The following is a 15,769-nucleotide window of genomic DNA, read 5'->3' as shown; positions in this document are numbered from 1 at the left end:
TTCAGTGTCTGGCTTAGTATATAGGGATGCACCGAAATGAAAATTCTGGACCGAAAATTCAGCATTCACCGGACCGAAACTGAAAATGACCCCCCCTTTAAAAAAACCCCCACTTTATTAAAAATAACACACCAAAATTGGACAAAAAAAACAACAACAATATTAGATATATAAATATATATATATATATACCATTACATAAGTTATGGTGGGTAAAAGGTGATGGAAACCCTTCCACTTAAATTTAAGGGGTAGTAGAAGTATTATTAAACACTCATCTACAGACACCAGACAAGCCAGAAGGCTTGTTTTTCCCTCAGAAATCTCATGGTGCTTTCACAACCACAAGGGATTCTGGGTACGCACATGCAAATAAGGTTAACAATTATCACCTTTGCCTCTATATCCACTTTATACATGGATCCCTTGAAAGTAATTGCCCGCTGTACAAGACAGCCTTTAGACAAAACTCGGGAAGAGGTACAATAGCCAGATCACCACTCATGGACAGCTGTTTCGTCCTTCATGGGACTCGTCAGCATGAGGTTGTGATACTGGCTTAATAGTTGAGGCTTGGGGTAGCTAAGAAATACCATTACATAAGTTATGGTGGGTAAAAGGTGATGGAAACCCTTCCACTTAAATTTAAGGGGTAGTAGAAGTATTATTAAACACTCATCTACAGACACCAGACAAGCCAGAAGGCTTGTTTTTCGCTCAGAAATCTCATGGTGCTCAACCATTAAGCCATAACACCCATCACTCTCACACACTTACTAATCCACTCTCACTTAATGTTTTCTTTCCTCTGTTAGTTACTTTTCCTCCTCCTCTTCATTCTTCCTCTTGCCTCTTCTTCTGTGTCCTGTCCTTCCGGTGCAGTAAAGACGGTGGGCGTGGCTTCAGTGCTGTGCGCCCGGATCTGACTTCAAATCCCGACACACAGCATCAGTTGCCGCGCGCATCACAAGGGAGCAGGATCGGAGGTCTGCATTAACAGACCTCCCGCTCCCTTGATTGATTTTAAGCCGGTTGGGGTGAGATTTTTGATCTCCCCAACCGAGCTTGCTCCTCCAGCGGCGGACATTGCTGTTCGTCTCTGGAGGAGTGCCAGCATCACCCTGGACGGCACCCTGGACGGACTGCCCGCCCCCCCAGCTCCCTGTTAGGTACTGTGCGCACAGTTTTACGACGTGTGAGCTCCCTCGAAAAGTTATGTGCGCGCGCACAAGCGCACAGCTTAGAGGGAACACTGGTTTTGTGGGGGCAATGATGACTAGCTGATGAAGTTGGGGAGCCTGGGGGGACTTTTCGCACAAGGGCCCCGTGGTTTCTAGTTACACTCCCGCATTTGACCTAGTTTCTCCAGCAGCCACAGCGTGCCACACTGCATTGACTGGACTCCCTCCAGCATCTTCTCCATGTCCAGATCCAAGCTGCCCTTCAGGAAAGACAAGAGGGGAGGAAGGAGTGGCGAGAAATAGGCTCACAGATGACAAGTGACAAACGACAAGAGGTAAGGTGGAAAACAAAATGGCACCTACCCTAGCAACACATGTATTTAAATACCATTGCAGTTATTCCACTTCCCACATTAAACAAATGCCGCCAGACCAAGCCCTACTCAGCATCCCAGTGAAGGCCCACTCCTGGCCATTCTGACCCCCGTGGGCTTCATTAATTTACATGAGGACAGGATAATACATATTTCACTGTAGAGATCATAAACGAACAGACTAAATGGACCAAATGGGTATAAAATTCTATGTTTCTATGAACATTGTTTATGATATAACTCTAAAATAACTTCCTCGGTGCCATTCAGATGTAAAACCTTTTTGATGCACCCTCTATACGTGACGTATTTCAGCTCTTTCTTCAACAAATTTACTGTGGCAGTGTCTTTGAGAGAAAAAAGGAAAAGTATTTTACATTATGGAATACAACAAACAAATGGAGAGAGTTGATCTGCCCAATCAATTGGGTATGACCCAAAACCGCAAAGATAAAAACTTGAGGATACACTACAGTACCTTACATAAATGGTATGTCAATACTTATCTTTTACAATATCTTCTTACAATATTATTTTAAATTATTTTTGAGCAGCTGCCTTGTATTCATTCAAGTTACAATATGAAAATGCCCTAAAGTGCCATTCTTCATACAAAAACAAAATCCTCAAACATAATACAGAGTGTGTACCATATAAAGTCTGAGAAGGCACCCAATTTCTATTATGCCCTCGTTGTCCCTCTCTTCTGGTCTTCTGCACTAGCATATGTTTTAAAGAGTTCCACAGTTTTGTCAATTACTAAATGTACTGTTATATTAAATCATGTATTAACCTTCATTTTATTTTTAGTATATGGTTTCTATTAAAAGCTACCCAAATGGTACCACGAATGCTTTAATAACAAATTATTTTCAAAATGCATTGCTTTATTGATTCATTTTATTAGAAAATTACTAAACATGAAAAAAAGTTACAGGGTTCCCATTTCTTGGGGCTATTATAGTATGTAGTTTTGGAATGTATTCCTAAGTAGTTGATTAAGCTTTGGGAGTTTATACATTCCATATACTGAAGGGCAACACTTTATGTGTTATTATGGTAACACAAACTGTAAGCAAAAACATAATATTTCTTTGATTTTAGAGTAGAGAATCATGTATATGAAAGAATATAATATTGGTCCAGCTGCAGTGATAAGAATAGGGGCGCACCCTATATTGTAACGTGAGAAACAACATTAAACCCACCACCACCATGAGTTTTTGGCATTCCTTTTCACACAACCTTTATCTTCATCTGTCATACAACTGATCACCACGGTCTCGCCCATATAATATTTTAAAATTAAATCTAAGTGGAAATATAAACCTCAAAGTTATCTGTAAATCTTACTTGTTCAGTTAACATTAAATACAAAATATTTAGAGTAAATTATCAAAATATAATTAATTGTGAGAGATATGACATGTTTAAATTATATGTGTACGTAAAACAAGTTCATGATTTTACTCCACTACATGGATGTCTGTGTACCTTGGCAGCACAATATGCATAGTATCCGCACTTTAACATAAGAATAACTAGCTGTTGCCAGAGGCTGTATAAACATGTTGTGAGCTGTCCATGATAGCTAAAGCTGCTGAGGTTGTCCATACCATATTAAATGTTTTTTTTCCAAACATTACAGTACATGAGAAATATGCAATGAAGAGTCCACTAAAATGCTTGCTCATTCAATAATTATACTCTAGTGTTAATCTAGTGTTGTTCCAAATGTAAATTTTCATTAAAAAACACCTACCCAGAATCACTTGCACAATGGGATTTCTGTGGGAAAAAACCAGTCTTTAGGCATGTCTGGTGGATGTAAGTTAGCAGCAAGCAGTCAGACAGAAAGCTGCAGGAGCAGTGAGAGGTAAGTGGCATATCTGGGAACTCTCTGGGTTTGACCCGGAGATTGCCGGGTGAGCGCTGCTCCTCCGGTTCTCCGTGTCAAGACCCGAATCCTCCGGGTGGCGGGAGCGGGGTCCTGACACGCCCTGCTCCCTGTCCATTTTTTCCTTTAAATGGGGGTGTTTCCCGCTGCCGTCAGCGGGACCGCCCACCAACTGCCCGCTGATGTCGGTGTGCAGTCCTGGCTGTGTCCCGCAAGGAGCCGAGAAGTTCCCAGGTATGGTAAGTGGGAGTGGGAATGTTTGTATGTATGATTGTTAGCATGGATGTCTAATTATGTGTGTGAGCATGGATGCGTAATTGTCTGTGTGTGTGAGCATGGATGTCCAATTGTGTGTGTGTGAGCAGGGATGTGAAATTATGTGCAAGCATGAATGTGTAATTGTGTGTGGAAGCATGGATGTCGAATTGTGTGTGTGAGCATGGATCTCTAATTGTGTGTGTAAGCATGTCTAATTGTGTGTGTGTGAGAGCATGGATATCTAATTGTGTGCGTGAGCATGGATGTTTAATTGTGTGTGTGAGAGCATGGATGTGTAATTGTGTGTGTGTGTGAGCATGGATGTCTAATTGTGTGTGTGGGGGACATGGATGTCTAATGGATGTTTAATTGTGTGTAAACATGTATGTTTAATTGTGTGTGAGCATGGATGTGTAATTGTGTGTGTGAGCATGGATGTCCAATTATGTGTGTGTGAGCATGGATGTTTAATTGTGTGTGTGTGAACATGGATGTTTAATTAAAAATACAATTAAACATCTATGCTCACACACACACAATTGGACATCCATGCTCACACACGTGCTAACCTACATTAATGTAGGTTAGCACTGAAAAAAACTGGTTTTATCTCATTTTGTTCTAATAAACTCACTTTATCTGCAGACCTGGAGAGTGCCATTATTGTTAAATATGTTATATTTAATTATGCAAAAACTAGAATATTTTTTAAAAATAATTTTAAGCTAATACCAGAAATGAGGGGCGAGTTGACACCTTCTGGCCTGGAGGGCAGGTAAGACCAAGTGACCCAATTTGACCTTACCATTACCACCGGTAATTAACATATGCACTGGCACATATATTTACACACACTCTAACACAAACACATGTACACACCTATGTTAACACACATATACATACTCATGCAAACACACACAAACTTAGACATATGCACTCATACAAATTTACCCTGAACGTGTCATTTTTATTTAAATTGTTATATAATGTCACATAACATTTTCATTCATAATAACATAATTATATGCTATTTTTCATTCATTCTTTAAATTGATTCCACTCCAGTACTCTCTAATTATGCATCTACACAACTTAAGTCTCCTGTGACTTACTAATGAAATTCCAGCTGTATAAGAACATACTGACTTTATCGCACATTTGTGAGGGTATTCCTAATTTATTTTAATATATTACTTCAGAACCATCTGCTCATCCCCTATCAACAGCTCACCTTGCCTTATTTGAATCACATGCCATTAACAAGGAAAAATTAAGGTTAGGTTTAATGCAATCTTCCCTTGCTTTTATAAATTTTTTTCTGCCTGTGAGCGGTATCTAGAAGAACATTTCATGCATTTATTGTGTAATTTGATGCTACGCTTCATATTTTATCTATATAAGTATACCTATTTATATCTAGAGAGCAGTATTTAGAGAGCAGTATTAAAAGTATATTATTTATATGTTTTTTTTCCAGGGGAGGGAAAGAGATATCCTAGGCATATGAGCCGCAGAGACTCAGTACAACTTGTGGGAGGCCTACTGCCGCTGAAGAGATCAGCAGCGGCCCTCTGACAAGCTTTATTGATCCTCCGCAGCTCAATGCGTGCCTTCTTTCTCCTGGCAAGGGCTTCTGGAGTATTTCCACAAAGGGGCAGAGCCTCCGTGACCACCCTCTTCCACCCTTTTGAGAAAGTGCTCCGTGATGCCTTGGTCAGCAGAGTTGGTACCAGGCAGAGGGAGACAGGAAAAAAAAGTCTGAAAAAAGAATACAGAAGAAGAAGAGGGAAGAGAAGAAGAGGAGCTGCAGGAAATTAGACAGGGACTTTAAACCAGTCACCAGATAAGATAGGGAGGCATTGAAAGAGAGAGCGTGTGTGAGAGAGATTAAGTGAGATTGAGTGAGAGTGTGAGACAGGGTGAGCAAGTGTGTGAGAGCCTTTAGAGTAAGTGAGAGTGTGGATAAGAGTGTGGGAGTGTGAGAAAGCATCGGAGTATGAGAGAGCATTAGTAAGAGTGTGACAGGTTGAGTAAGTGTGTGAATTAGAGCATGTGAGTGTCATGATGCGAAGCACAACATTTGAATATATTACTGGGTTTGGGGACATTTGTTTTACAATATTTTTTTTTAATTCTCTGCTGCTCTAATATCATATAATCATCTAATATCAATATACATAATGTCTTTGCTACAATTCTGCCCTCTCTCCCTGCATCTCTCCTACTCTTTGCTGTCTTACTAAATAGAGACAGTTTATCACCTGATCTATTTACACCTTAATCTATGAACCAGTAGAGGGCACCAACGCTACTTACTATGCTCAATTGGACCATTTTCTCCACCTTCTTTTTGCTTTTACCCCCACATAGGTAGCTCTGCTGCCACATCCATCTACGGTACTATCTCTCCCTTTCTCCATACCTTATATTTCTCTATACCCCATTTTCTGTAAAGTGTAAGCTTGCAAGCAGGGCCCTCTATACCTAATGTTTTTCTATGTCTGTCAATTCTTATTGATCTTATCTTACATACCTCATGAATATATGTATTGTAAAGTGCTGCGTAATTGTTGGGGCATTATAAATACAATATAATAACAATACACTCATGCTGTAACTGACAAGGGTGATGAGATTTGTAGCCCTTAAATGCACATATATATTTTCTATTGTTTGTTTTATTTAGCATAGTAATGTAATTTAACACCTTTTTATACATGCCTAAAATGTGTACTGTCACCTACCTGGGCTGCATGTACACTCTACATTCATGTACAAACACATCTATTGAAAAAATTACCATGGGAGGTTAGAGCTTTTAAGAGGATTATTTTGTTTCTTTTAATTTTACCTATTTGGAATTAGGAAATGTGATATTAAATGGCGTAATAATAGGGGTGAATGTGTGAACTGGAGCACAGTGTGTCTTCAACTAGGCATCTATGAATAGCTTAACTTCTACCAAATACCTAAATATATAGGTTTCCCTAGTTAACATGTAAGCTGTTTTTATGGTTCAATAATTTTACCTGTTACCTGTAACGGAAAGGCTGCAGCTCAATCATGAGGGAAACCTAATTTCACCTCCACCTCTGCGGACTAATCATGACCCATGACTATGGGTAGTATCTTTTTTGAAGAAAAAGTGAGGACCCTAACAGCTTACTTTGACACTCCAGCTACTGTGTGCTACAGATCCTATGATGCTCAGCAAGCCATTTTGTATCAAAGATGTGTCGATATGTATGCTGGCACACATATCGACACATGTCTTGTATGTATGGTGCAATTGGTGTGTGAATGTACAATAACAGCGGTTGAATCCTTGGTGTGCAGTTGCTGCATGTGCTAATTCAAGATCCTTCAAGATCCTTCTTGTATGGTTGACATGGATGACACTTTTCATTACTTTATTTAAAGATTATCTGTTTAAATAATAGATAAAACATTTGAAATTTGACGCACAAGCCGGCGATTACTATGCACGCATTGACTGGAAGGGGTGTAATGCACACCGCCACTGTACTTTGGAGCAATGGAAAAGTGTGCCATGGAGTAATGCATCACGCGCCACTACCTGGAAGTCTGATGGCTGAATCTGCATTCGGAGAATGCCAGAAGACCCGTACCTGGGTACAAATCCCCCCAGAATACTCCAAAATTTTGTTGGACTTTCCCAAGAGAGTGGAGGCTGTTATAGCCTTAAAAGAGAGGGGGCTGGCAAGTCCATATTAATACCGATGGTTTTGGAATGGGATGTCCAACATGACTCCAAGGCTCCACGTTTAACCCTTTCAGCGCTGGACAGGTCAAGCACCTATGCGATGGAGCGGGACCCTAGATTAAATGGAGCCACGCTGACACTGTGGCTATCCGAAGCTGAGCTACACAGTGTAGCTATTGTCCTAAAAAGGTCAATAACTTTTCATAGAAGCCCACCCCAAGCATCAGACAGCACTAATGTTGAGGTGACAACAGGAACAGTTTATTGGGACAACACACAGCCTTATATATCGGCCTCAAAACCATACCCTGCCCAGACAGACCGGCGCCTCCATGGCCAACAGTACCCACCCGACAGTCACTATTTCAGGGTGATCCCGAGGGAGCGGTGTCAATCCTGGGGTACCATTAGAAAGCTCAGGGTCCGAGGATGTTATGTTCCAAAGAGCGACGTGATCTGACATCGGGACCCTGAGCGACATCCCAAGGATAGTCAGCACGGTAGCCGGGCCAGAGTTCCATAGCTGCGGCTGGGATTAGTGATAAGACTGGGGTGCCCAAACAAGCTCCCTCTCCGTAACCGATTGTGGCCCACCATGAACAAAGTATAACCCCAACCCAGAACAACGAGGTGGGACAACTGGAGTCCATAGCGACATAGTCTCAATTGTCGGCAGGTATCGCCGCGGGTCCTAGTCGCCATACAGTTCCATGATTTTCGTGTCTAGGTCACTGTCAGGTGCAGGGCACAGAAAATGATGATCCGCTGGGATTTTAACATCAGGACGTGATTGTACTCCTAGGGGAAATTGAAGAAACAGGGGGAAACAACTACAAATGGATAAACAGTCTTCTGCAGCCCTAGTTTTGTGACAATTGTATTATAAAACACACAGATTTAAAATTCATAATTATGAGGGGCGTGTATATTTATTTTGCTAACAGTTTATTTTAAAAAATGAAAAACTAAAAATGTTGCTTGCGTAAGTATTCAAACTTCAGCCCACTGGAAGCTTACAGATGTATCTATGTATACATAGATGTGGGAAACACCATTGACATTAACGTTGCCGTGATTAAAACTTTAGTGTTGACAAATCATTGTTTGGTCAGATTGTGGATCTGAAAGAAAATGAACACCATAGAACTTTCTACAGAAGATATAGATCTCTATAAGTAAAAAGGCTTGTCACAGTGAGAAAAGTAAGTTGTACTGGTCTGAGCTTAAAACAAGGTTCCAACGAAATTAGAAGAGGGCTGGAATCTGATTGGAGCTTCTCAGTAAGCCCTGCACAGTGTGACTGGCAATTTATGTGGTGATCTGCCATTTTAATAGGGGGTCTGGATAGTGTAGTTTGCAATGGGTGAGATTTGAGTGACTGCCAAATAGTACCGTATTTGCTCGATTATAAGACGAGGTTTTTTTCAGAGCAAATGCTCTGAAAAATACCCCTCGTCTTCTAATCGGGGTCGTCTTCTAATCAGACCTCAAATAGAGTCTGATTAGGAGACTAAGATCCAGATCCCCCGCACCGCTGCAGGGGACCTGGATCCTCCTGTCTCACCCCCCCCCCCCCCATCATACACACACTTACCGGTGCTTCCTGCTGTATTGCCGGGGCAGCGGGTTGACGTCTACGCGATCCGCGTAGACAACGTCCGCTGCAGCCGGAAGGAGGTGTGGCTAGCAGCGGGGGTTGTCTGCGTCCGTCGTGCAAACCTTCCCCGACTGTCAGAGATCAGAGTTCCCCGCACCGGTGCGGGGAACTCTGATCTCTGACAGCCGGGGAAAGTATACGCGACGGACGCAGACAAACCCCCGCTGCCAACTCCACCTCCTTCCGGCTGCAGCAGAAGGCGACGTCAACCCGCTGCCCCGGCTGGAAGCACCGGTAAGAGAGGGCTGAGAGGGGAGGGGAGAGTGTGTGTGTGTGTGTGTGTGTTAGTTAAATGGGGGTATAGGGTGTGTGTGTGTGTGTGTGTGTGTGTTAAATGGGGGCATAGGGCATTTCTGGAGTGGCGTTAAGGGGGCATTTAATAGAGCACTCTGCCTCCTGAAATGCCTTATACACCTATATGCCACTCTGCCCCATAATATGCATTTTAACCCCCTAAATGCCAGAGTGGCATATAGGGGTATAAGGCATTTCTGGAGGCAGAGTGCTCTATACAATGCCTTTTAACTCCCTTAATGCCACTCTGCCTCCTGAAATGCCTTATACCTCCCTATATGCCACTCTGCCCCATAATATGCATTTTAACCCCCTAAATGCCAGAATGGGATATAGGGGTATAAGGCATTTCTGGAGGCAGAGTGGCATATAGGGGTATAAGGCATTTCTGGAGGCAGAGTGGCACATAGGGGGTCAAAAGGCATACCATGGGGCACAGTGGCATATAGAGGGTTAAAAGGCATATCATGGGCCACAGTGCCATATTGGAGTGGCAAGCCTGGGGGCAGATGTGCGTAACTGGGGGACAGGTTGGAAAATACAAGAAATAAAAACAAAAAAAATATTTTTCTCAATCATAGCTTTTATTAAAAAAAATAGTTTACATGAATTAACATTTACTGGTAAAACTTTTTTCCTTTAGGGTCGTCTTATATTCAGGCTTTTTCTTTTTTTCCTAAGTTAATATTCAGATTTTGGGGGGTCGTCTTATAATCAGGGTCGTCTTATAATCGAGCAAATACGGTATTACTCCACCTCCATCACCAGCCCAGCAGTTTCTGGGACATGAAGAGGTAAATCTGAGACCCAGGACTTTTTTATTCTGGGATTGTCCTGGTGAAACTGGGCAGGTGGCGACCCTAGACATGAGATCAGCAAGTACATTAAATGAATGGCAAGTGTTTTAATAGAGGATTGTATGTATGTATATTTTGGTGGAGAGGAGAGAGGGCAGATGTGATAGATTTAAGGAAGTACAGGAGAGAATTTTGATTCAGAAGAACAAGTAGTCATAATCTAGAACAAGACAGTCAGAGGCTTAGAGGTTATCGTTGGGAAATTTTACTTCACTGAGACGGCGGTAGCTATGTGGAACAGCCTCCTAGCATAAGTGGTAGAAGCAAATATAGTGAGATCATTTAAACACGCACAAGGCATATAACATCATAAATATGATTTGAGACCAAGGACTGATTAAGGTCTTCACTTAAGGACAAACAAGCAGACTAGACTTCCAAGTCTGCTGCCAACTTCTATGTTTCTATGCAAAAATGCACATACACAGACTCACACAAACACTTACACAAATACACATTAATACACACACTCATATTAACACACATGTACTCAGTATAAAACACACACTAAAATATACTTCCTCCATCACACCTCATCACAGCACACCTCACCTCTTACACCACACCCGTACCTTGCCTTGTTTGTAACTGTTCCTAAGAGCTTCAAGTGGCTACGATATTACTACTGGTAGGACTACAATATAACTGCCTTTGCAAGTTTTGAAAAACTTTGAACCCCTGTCTCCTGGGCCAATTAAAATGGTGATAATCTATAGTAAATGATATTTGTAATATTTTATTACCAAGCAAACGCAAGGCGTTTCATACCCTGGCATGTATTTTAACTAAAACTGCATTTATTTGCTAATTTCACTTTCAATAAAGTTTAGACAGTTAGATCCAAAATATGATACATACATAGGCAGTAATCCCTCAAATAAGCTAATAGGGGGTTCTCATTATTTTTTTACTATAAGACTAGAATAGAGCACACGCAAATATGAATATAAGATGGGAAGAGCATATATGACAAAATATATATGTGTAGATGTAGACATGTGCAAATGGGCCAAAAACTATTTGGACAAATTTTTCGATTCGTTTTTGGCCCATTCGTTGCCCAGTGCCCACATTCACTCTAACTCTCTCACACGTTGACTCTGACACTCTCATTTTCAATCACTCTCGCTCACGCTCTCTAAGTATTTCCTACCTTCTCTGCCAACCGCTTCCACCATATTGCCTCGAGTTTAAGGGAGGGCAAAATAACGGCACTTTAGGTGACATCCTCTCCTCTGATTGAAGAATCGGGATAGAATGTCACCAAAAGCGCCGCCATTTTTGTGGAAGTTCTGCCTGGTTATGTCCCCAAAGATGTGGACTTCGATAGTAGATTTAAGATAAAGAGATAAGAGAAGGGAGAAGATGAAGAATAAGATGCGGTAGCGGTCAGTAAAAACCAAAAGTGGTCGGCAGAAGTGGTCGGCAGAGAAGGTAGGGAAACATTTAGTGAGTAAATTCTGAGCTTTTTGCTTCATTTTTGTACGTTTTGTAAGGGGTCTGGCATCGTTTTCGGGGCTTTGTACAAGTTGCCAAATTTACCAAAATGTATCAAAATTCATACGAATCCAAATGCACAAGTCTAATACAAAGTAGTTAACATCATGTTCCTACAAGGGAAACTATATCTACTGTATATTACAACAGCCCTGATTCTATTACTGTGTCTTCATATACTGCATAAAAGTCCCTGCGGCAGGTTCCTTGTGTACTACCACTCCTGAGAAGAGTGTGAGCACGAAGGTGGGAGAGGAGAGTATCTCGACGGCTGGAAGCACTACCCATGGAGTTCTGCCTGCCAGCACGTGGCTGAGAGACTCTACAGCAAAATTGGGGATTGCTGTAGAACATGTAGATCCAGGGATTACTGCAACTGCTCAGGCAGGCCAGGAGCATCGTGATAGTGAAGGCAAAGTCTGTGGAATCTAGATGCAGAGAGGAAAAGATTATAGTACAACACAGCACTAAATTAAAAATAAAAACAATGATACATTTATTTTAAATTATTATTCAGACCATATGTTTTAATTGTGTAACTTGACTGTCACAAGCCGCTTTAACTTCCACTTGTAAAAGACAGGTTGAGAGAGGAGACAAATATAAGTTAGAATTATTAAGTACAGTACAGTAGTCACATTTTTTAGTGACTTTAGTGTTTGTTGTTATATTCCTCATATTCCACATGTACAAGCTCCCTGAGGTTTGGCTCATATTCGCAGCCAGACCAGATCAACATGCTCCTTGTCTGCTAGCTATCCAGCTGCCAGATCCACTACTACATCTTTTCTTTGCAGATGGTTGTAGGCTTTGAAACTGAGAAAAAGCTGAAGGAGCCCATATATTGATTCCAACCCAAAGGTGCAACAAAATGGAGATATTATGTAGGCACTGTAGTCTTAGATACTATTTTACCAAAAAAACTTCTATATGCTGCTAGAAAACCACCAGATATTATTTTGTTTTTATAGCTACGGATAACCATATGGAGACAAATTATGTAGTAATTTAGAAATATTATTATTCATCTTTAATATTATTTTAATATTATTTACACATATTACGGTATTTATGTGATCAGTACCTTATCGCTATGTGTTCAGTACCTTCAAAATCCATTCAGATCAGGAGTTAGCAATAGTTATATACTAATAGGGATTTACATTTGACTACTGTAAATATAATGTACCATTTTCACAAACTTCATCATGAACAATGGTCCATGGATGGACACTCTGCCTGCCTGAATAATATCACAGTGTAACATAAAGAAACTAGCCCCGACTCATCTTGATTAACATTTAACAAAAATAAAACCCATATAAAATTTGAATGTCATATTGTATTGTAAATCTGTCATCCAGAAAAATGTAAAAGCCACTTACCTTCATCGGGGGAATTTTCATCCCATACAGACCACATCTGAACACTAAAGAATGGTGTCCAGCATATGATGTAGGAAAGGACAATGACAAATGTCATCTTCACTGTTCTGATTTTAGCTCTTGAGATGGTCCTGATGCTACTGACCCTAGAAGGCATAACCTGCCCATTGCTTCCTCTATGACACGTCCCAGTTGTCTGCATTTTTTCTTTTAGATTTGTGCAAATCTCGCAACAGATCAGGCTGTAGCAGAGAACCAGGATCCCAACTGGTACAATAAATATGGAAATTGTGGTCCATGTGATATAGGCTTTGGCACCCCATGGGTATCTGAAGTCAGCCCAACAGTCTATCACCCCTGAACCAGGGGTGATCTCCTTCATGGAAAAGATAAACACCTGAGGAAGGCTCATGAGGCAACTAAAGATCCATGCAGCCCCTATCATGATATAGGCATGTCTGCTTGGCTGTTGTAAAGTCTTCAGTGGGTGACAGACTGCCATATACCTGTCTATAGTCATCATCATCAGCACGTAAGTGGATGCAAACATACTCATTACCTGGGTATACTTTACAACTCTACACAGCAAGTCAGAGCCTATAAACCGAAAAGTAATTTCCCAAATCATTTGGGGTAAAATCTGAAAGAAAGCAACTGCTAAATCTGTTACTGCAAGGTGCACAATAAAAAGGTGCATCCTAGTCATCTTCTTTTTTCTTCTGTATATGGTTAGTAAGACACCCAAGTTACCCACTGTTGTTACTACTAAGACAGTACCTAACACTGCAACCTCAGCTTTTGCAAGTATTTCATCCCTTGGGTCTGTACTGTTATACAAGTTCATGGTCTTGATAGAAGTATCTAGAGGATAAGCATTCATGTCCATGTTGTCACCTACTTTGTGTTCACACAACTTCTTTCTATAGTGGCAAAAAGAAAATAACATAAATAGTGTATTGCTTTAATTGCTATTTGACCAACTCAAGGACATAAAAACTGCCAGAGGACTCATCACATACACTTTTTAAATGAAATCAGAGAGTAACTATAGTGACATCATGTGTGACTCTTTAATTCAAAGGGAGACAGCTAGTTTCCTAATCATAGATATCCCAGTTGGTATCTGGCAATTTATAAACTGCCATTCCCTAGAACACTGTGACAATTGCCCTCCAGTACTCTGCACTCTGATAGCTAGATATATTTTTTTGCTAGTGCTCTAGTGAGCTATTGGCTAATCTGTTTTTATAGTCTTGTAGATTATTGTTGTAGGGTAGGCTCGTGTATTTTTCACCCTTTTATGATCAAGGAAATGCCCATGTTGAGCATCAAGAAAATGAACAGCTAATTGACAGATTAAAAAAATAATTCATATCATACAGAACATGTTACAATCATATTAATGTTAAAACATCTTTTTTTTCTATCAAGAATATAGAAACTGTTATATAGAATTTCATTTCCAGCAATTAAATTATAATGTTTCTCCAAGCATAAATCCTGAAGTTTTAATTTTCTTCTTATACACCTTAAAACAGCAAGTGCTGTGTTTGTTGCCTGATAATTTGTTGAGCAATTTTCTACAATTATAAAACTTTGTCTCGCAAATCTGTGGTTAAAATGTTCCATGATGTCGTACCAAGTGTGGTGTTATACATTTTACATACAACCCAACTCACACAAATTATTTGCTGTGCAATATGATACATAAAAGCAATTTGGAGAGTTTTAAAGTCAGACCCTGTGTTTACCACAGACAGGGGATGCATAAAACACGTCTCTCTTTTCGCTTTCTGACATCAGGATATGTATGTACAGCTATATGTGTCATAGATAAGAGTGATTTTACCTAAAGGAAGAATTGAACACTATACCAAAAATACTATTCAGGGGTAGCTGAACCTACAAAAATGAATACTGTAAGCTTCAGTGGATGGCTTAAAAAAAATACATTTTTTTTATTCGTGATAATACAATTACTGTACTTGTATAGCAAATAGCATAAAAGATGGACATCAATGTCACATCAATGTCAACAAAAAGGGGTCCTTTACAGTATAAACTAACCCACATACATTGTTCTATCAAATCCAATAAATTCCTAGATGATTTTTAGCAATGAAGAAAATGTTGGGATATAATTGGTTATAGGGGCATTATTAGTTATAGCTTGTTAGAATGTTTCCCCTTTATGAGGCACGATTGGAAATTGTTTCAATGAGAGGTTTCTGCCTTCTTATAAATGAACAGCAAGGTTGAACTTGTTTTTCAATCTTGATTTATCATGCTACTATGTATTGATGCAGGGATGTAACTGCATGTCTGCAATGTAAGAAAATCAATGCAAATATTGCATATTTTGTAACAATTTATCACCCCCATCGATGAGCACTGGCAATTGAGAAAAGTTAGGCCTGAAACTATATGTAACCAAAAACATACGGCAATGTTCGCTCCCAATGCAAGACCTCGTTGCTCAAATACTCTCACTCTTGGGATGGCCCAAGCATGAGCTCCGAATACCAATCTATGCCCATTTGTGTACAAAAAAATAAAAACATAGACATTAAAGATGTTAACATCATGCATCACTTCCACTTGTAAGTATATTATTGTGTACTATTGTGCTGCCAGCCCAAGTTTTT

General features: G+C 40.3%; 1 protein-coding gene across 1 annotated transcript; it reads right to left on the bottom strand.

Annotated features, from left to right (window-relative positions):
- Nucleotides 1–11,880: 11,880 nt before the first annotated feature.
- LOC149287949 (vasopressin V1b receptor-like) lies at nucleotides 11,881–14,010 on the bottom strand. The gene is made up of 2 exons (XM_089492293.1): nucleotides 13,125–14,010; nucleotides 11,881–12,167 (listed from the first exon to the last, which is right to left on the bottom strand). Exons 1-2 carry the CDS (start codon nucleotides 14,008–14,010, stop codon nucleotides 11,881–11,883), a joined length of 1,173 nt encoding a protein of 390 aa, XP_089348419.1.
- Nucleotides 14,011–15,769: the final 1,759 nt, after the last annotated feature.

This window comes from Sceloporus occidentalis, unplaced genomic scaffold (genome assembly GCF_023333645.1).
Source record: "Sceloporus occidentalis isolate IW3139 unplaced genomic scaffold, rSceOcc1.0.p SCAF_55, whole genome shotgun sequence".
Classification (NCBI taxonomy): domain Eukaryota; kingdom Metazoa; phylum Chordata; class Lepidosauria; order Squamata; family Phrynosomatidae; genus Sceloporus; species Sceloporus occidentalis.
Note: the sequence above shows the minus strand (reverse complement) of the source record. Positions and strands in the feature narration are given on the sequence as shown.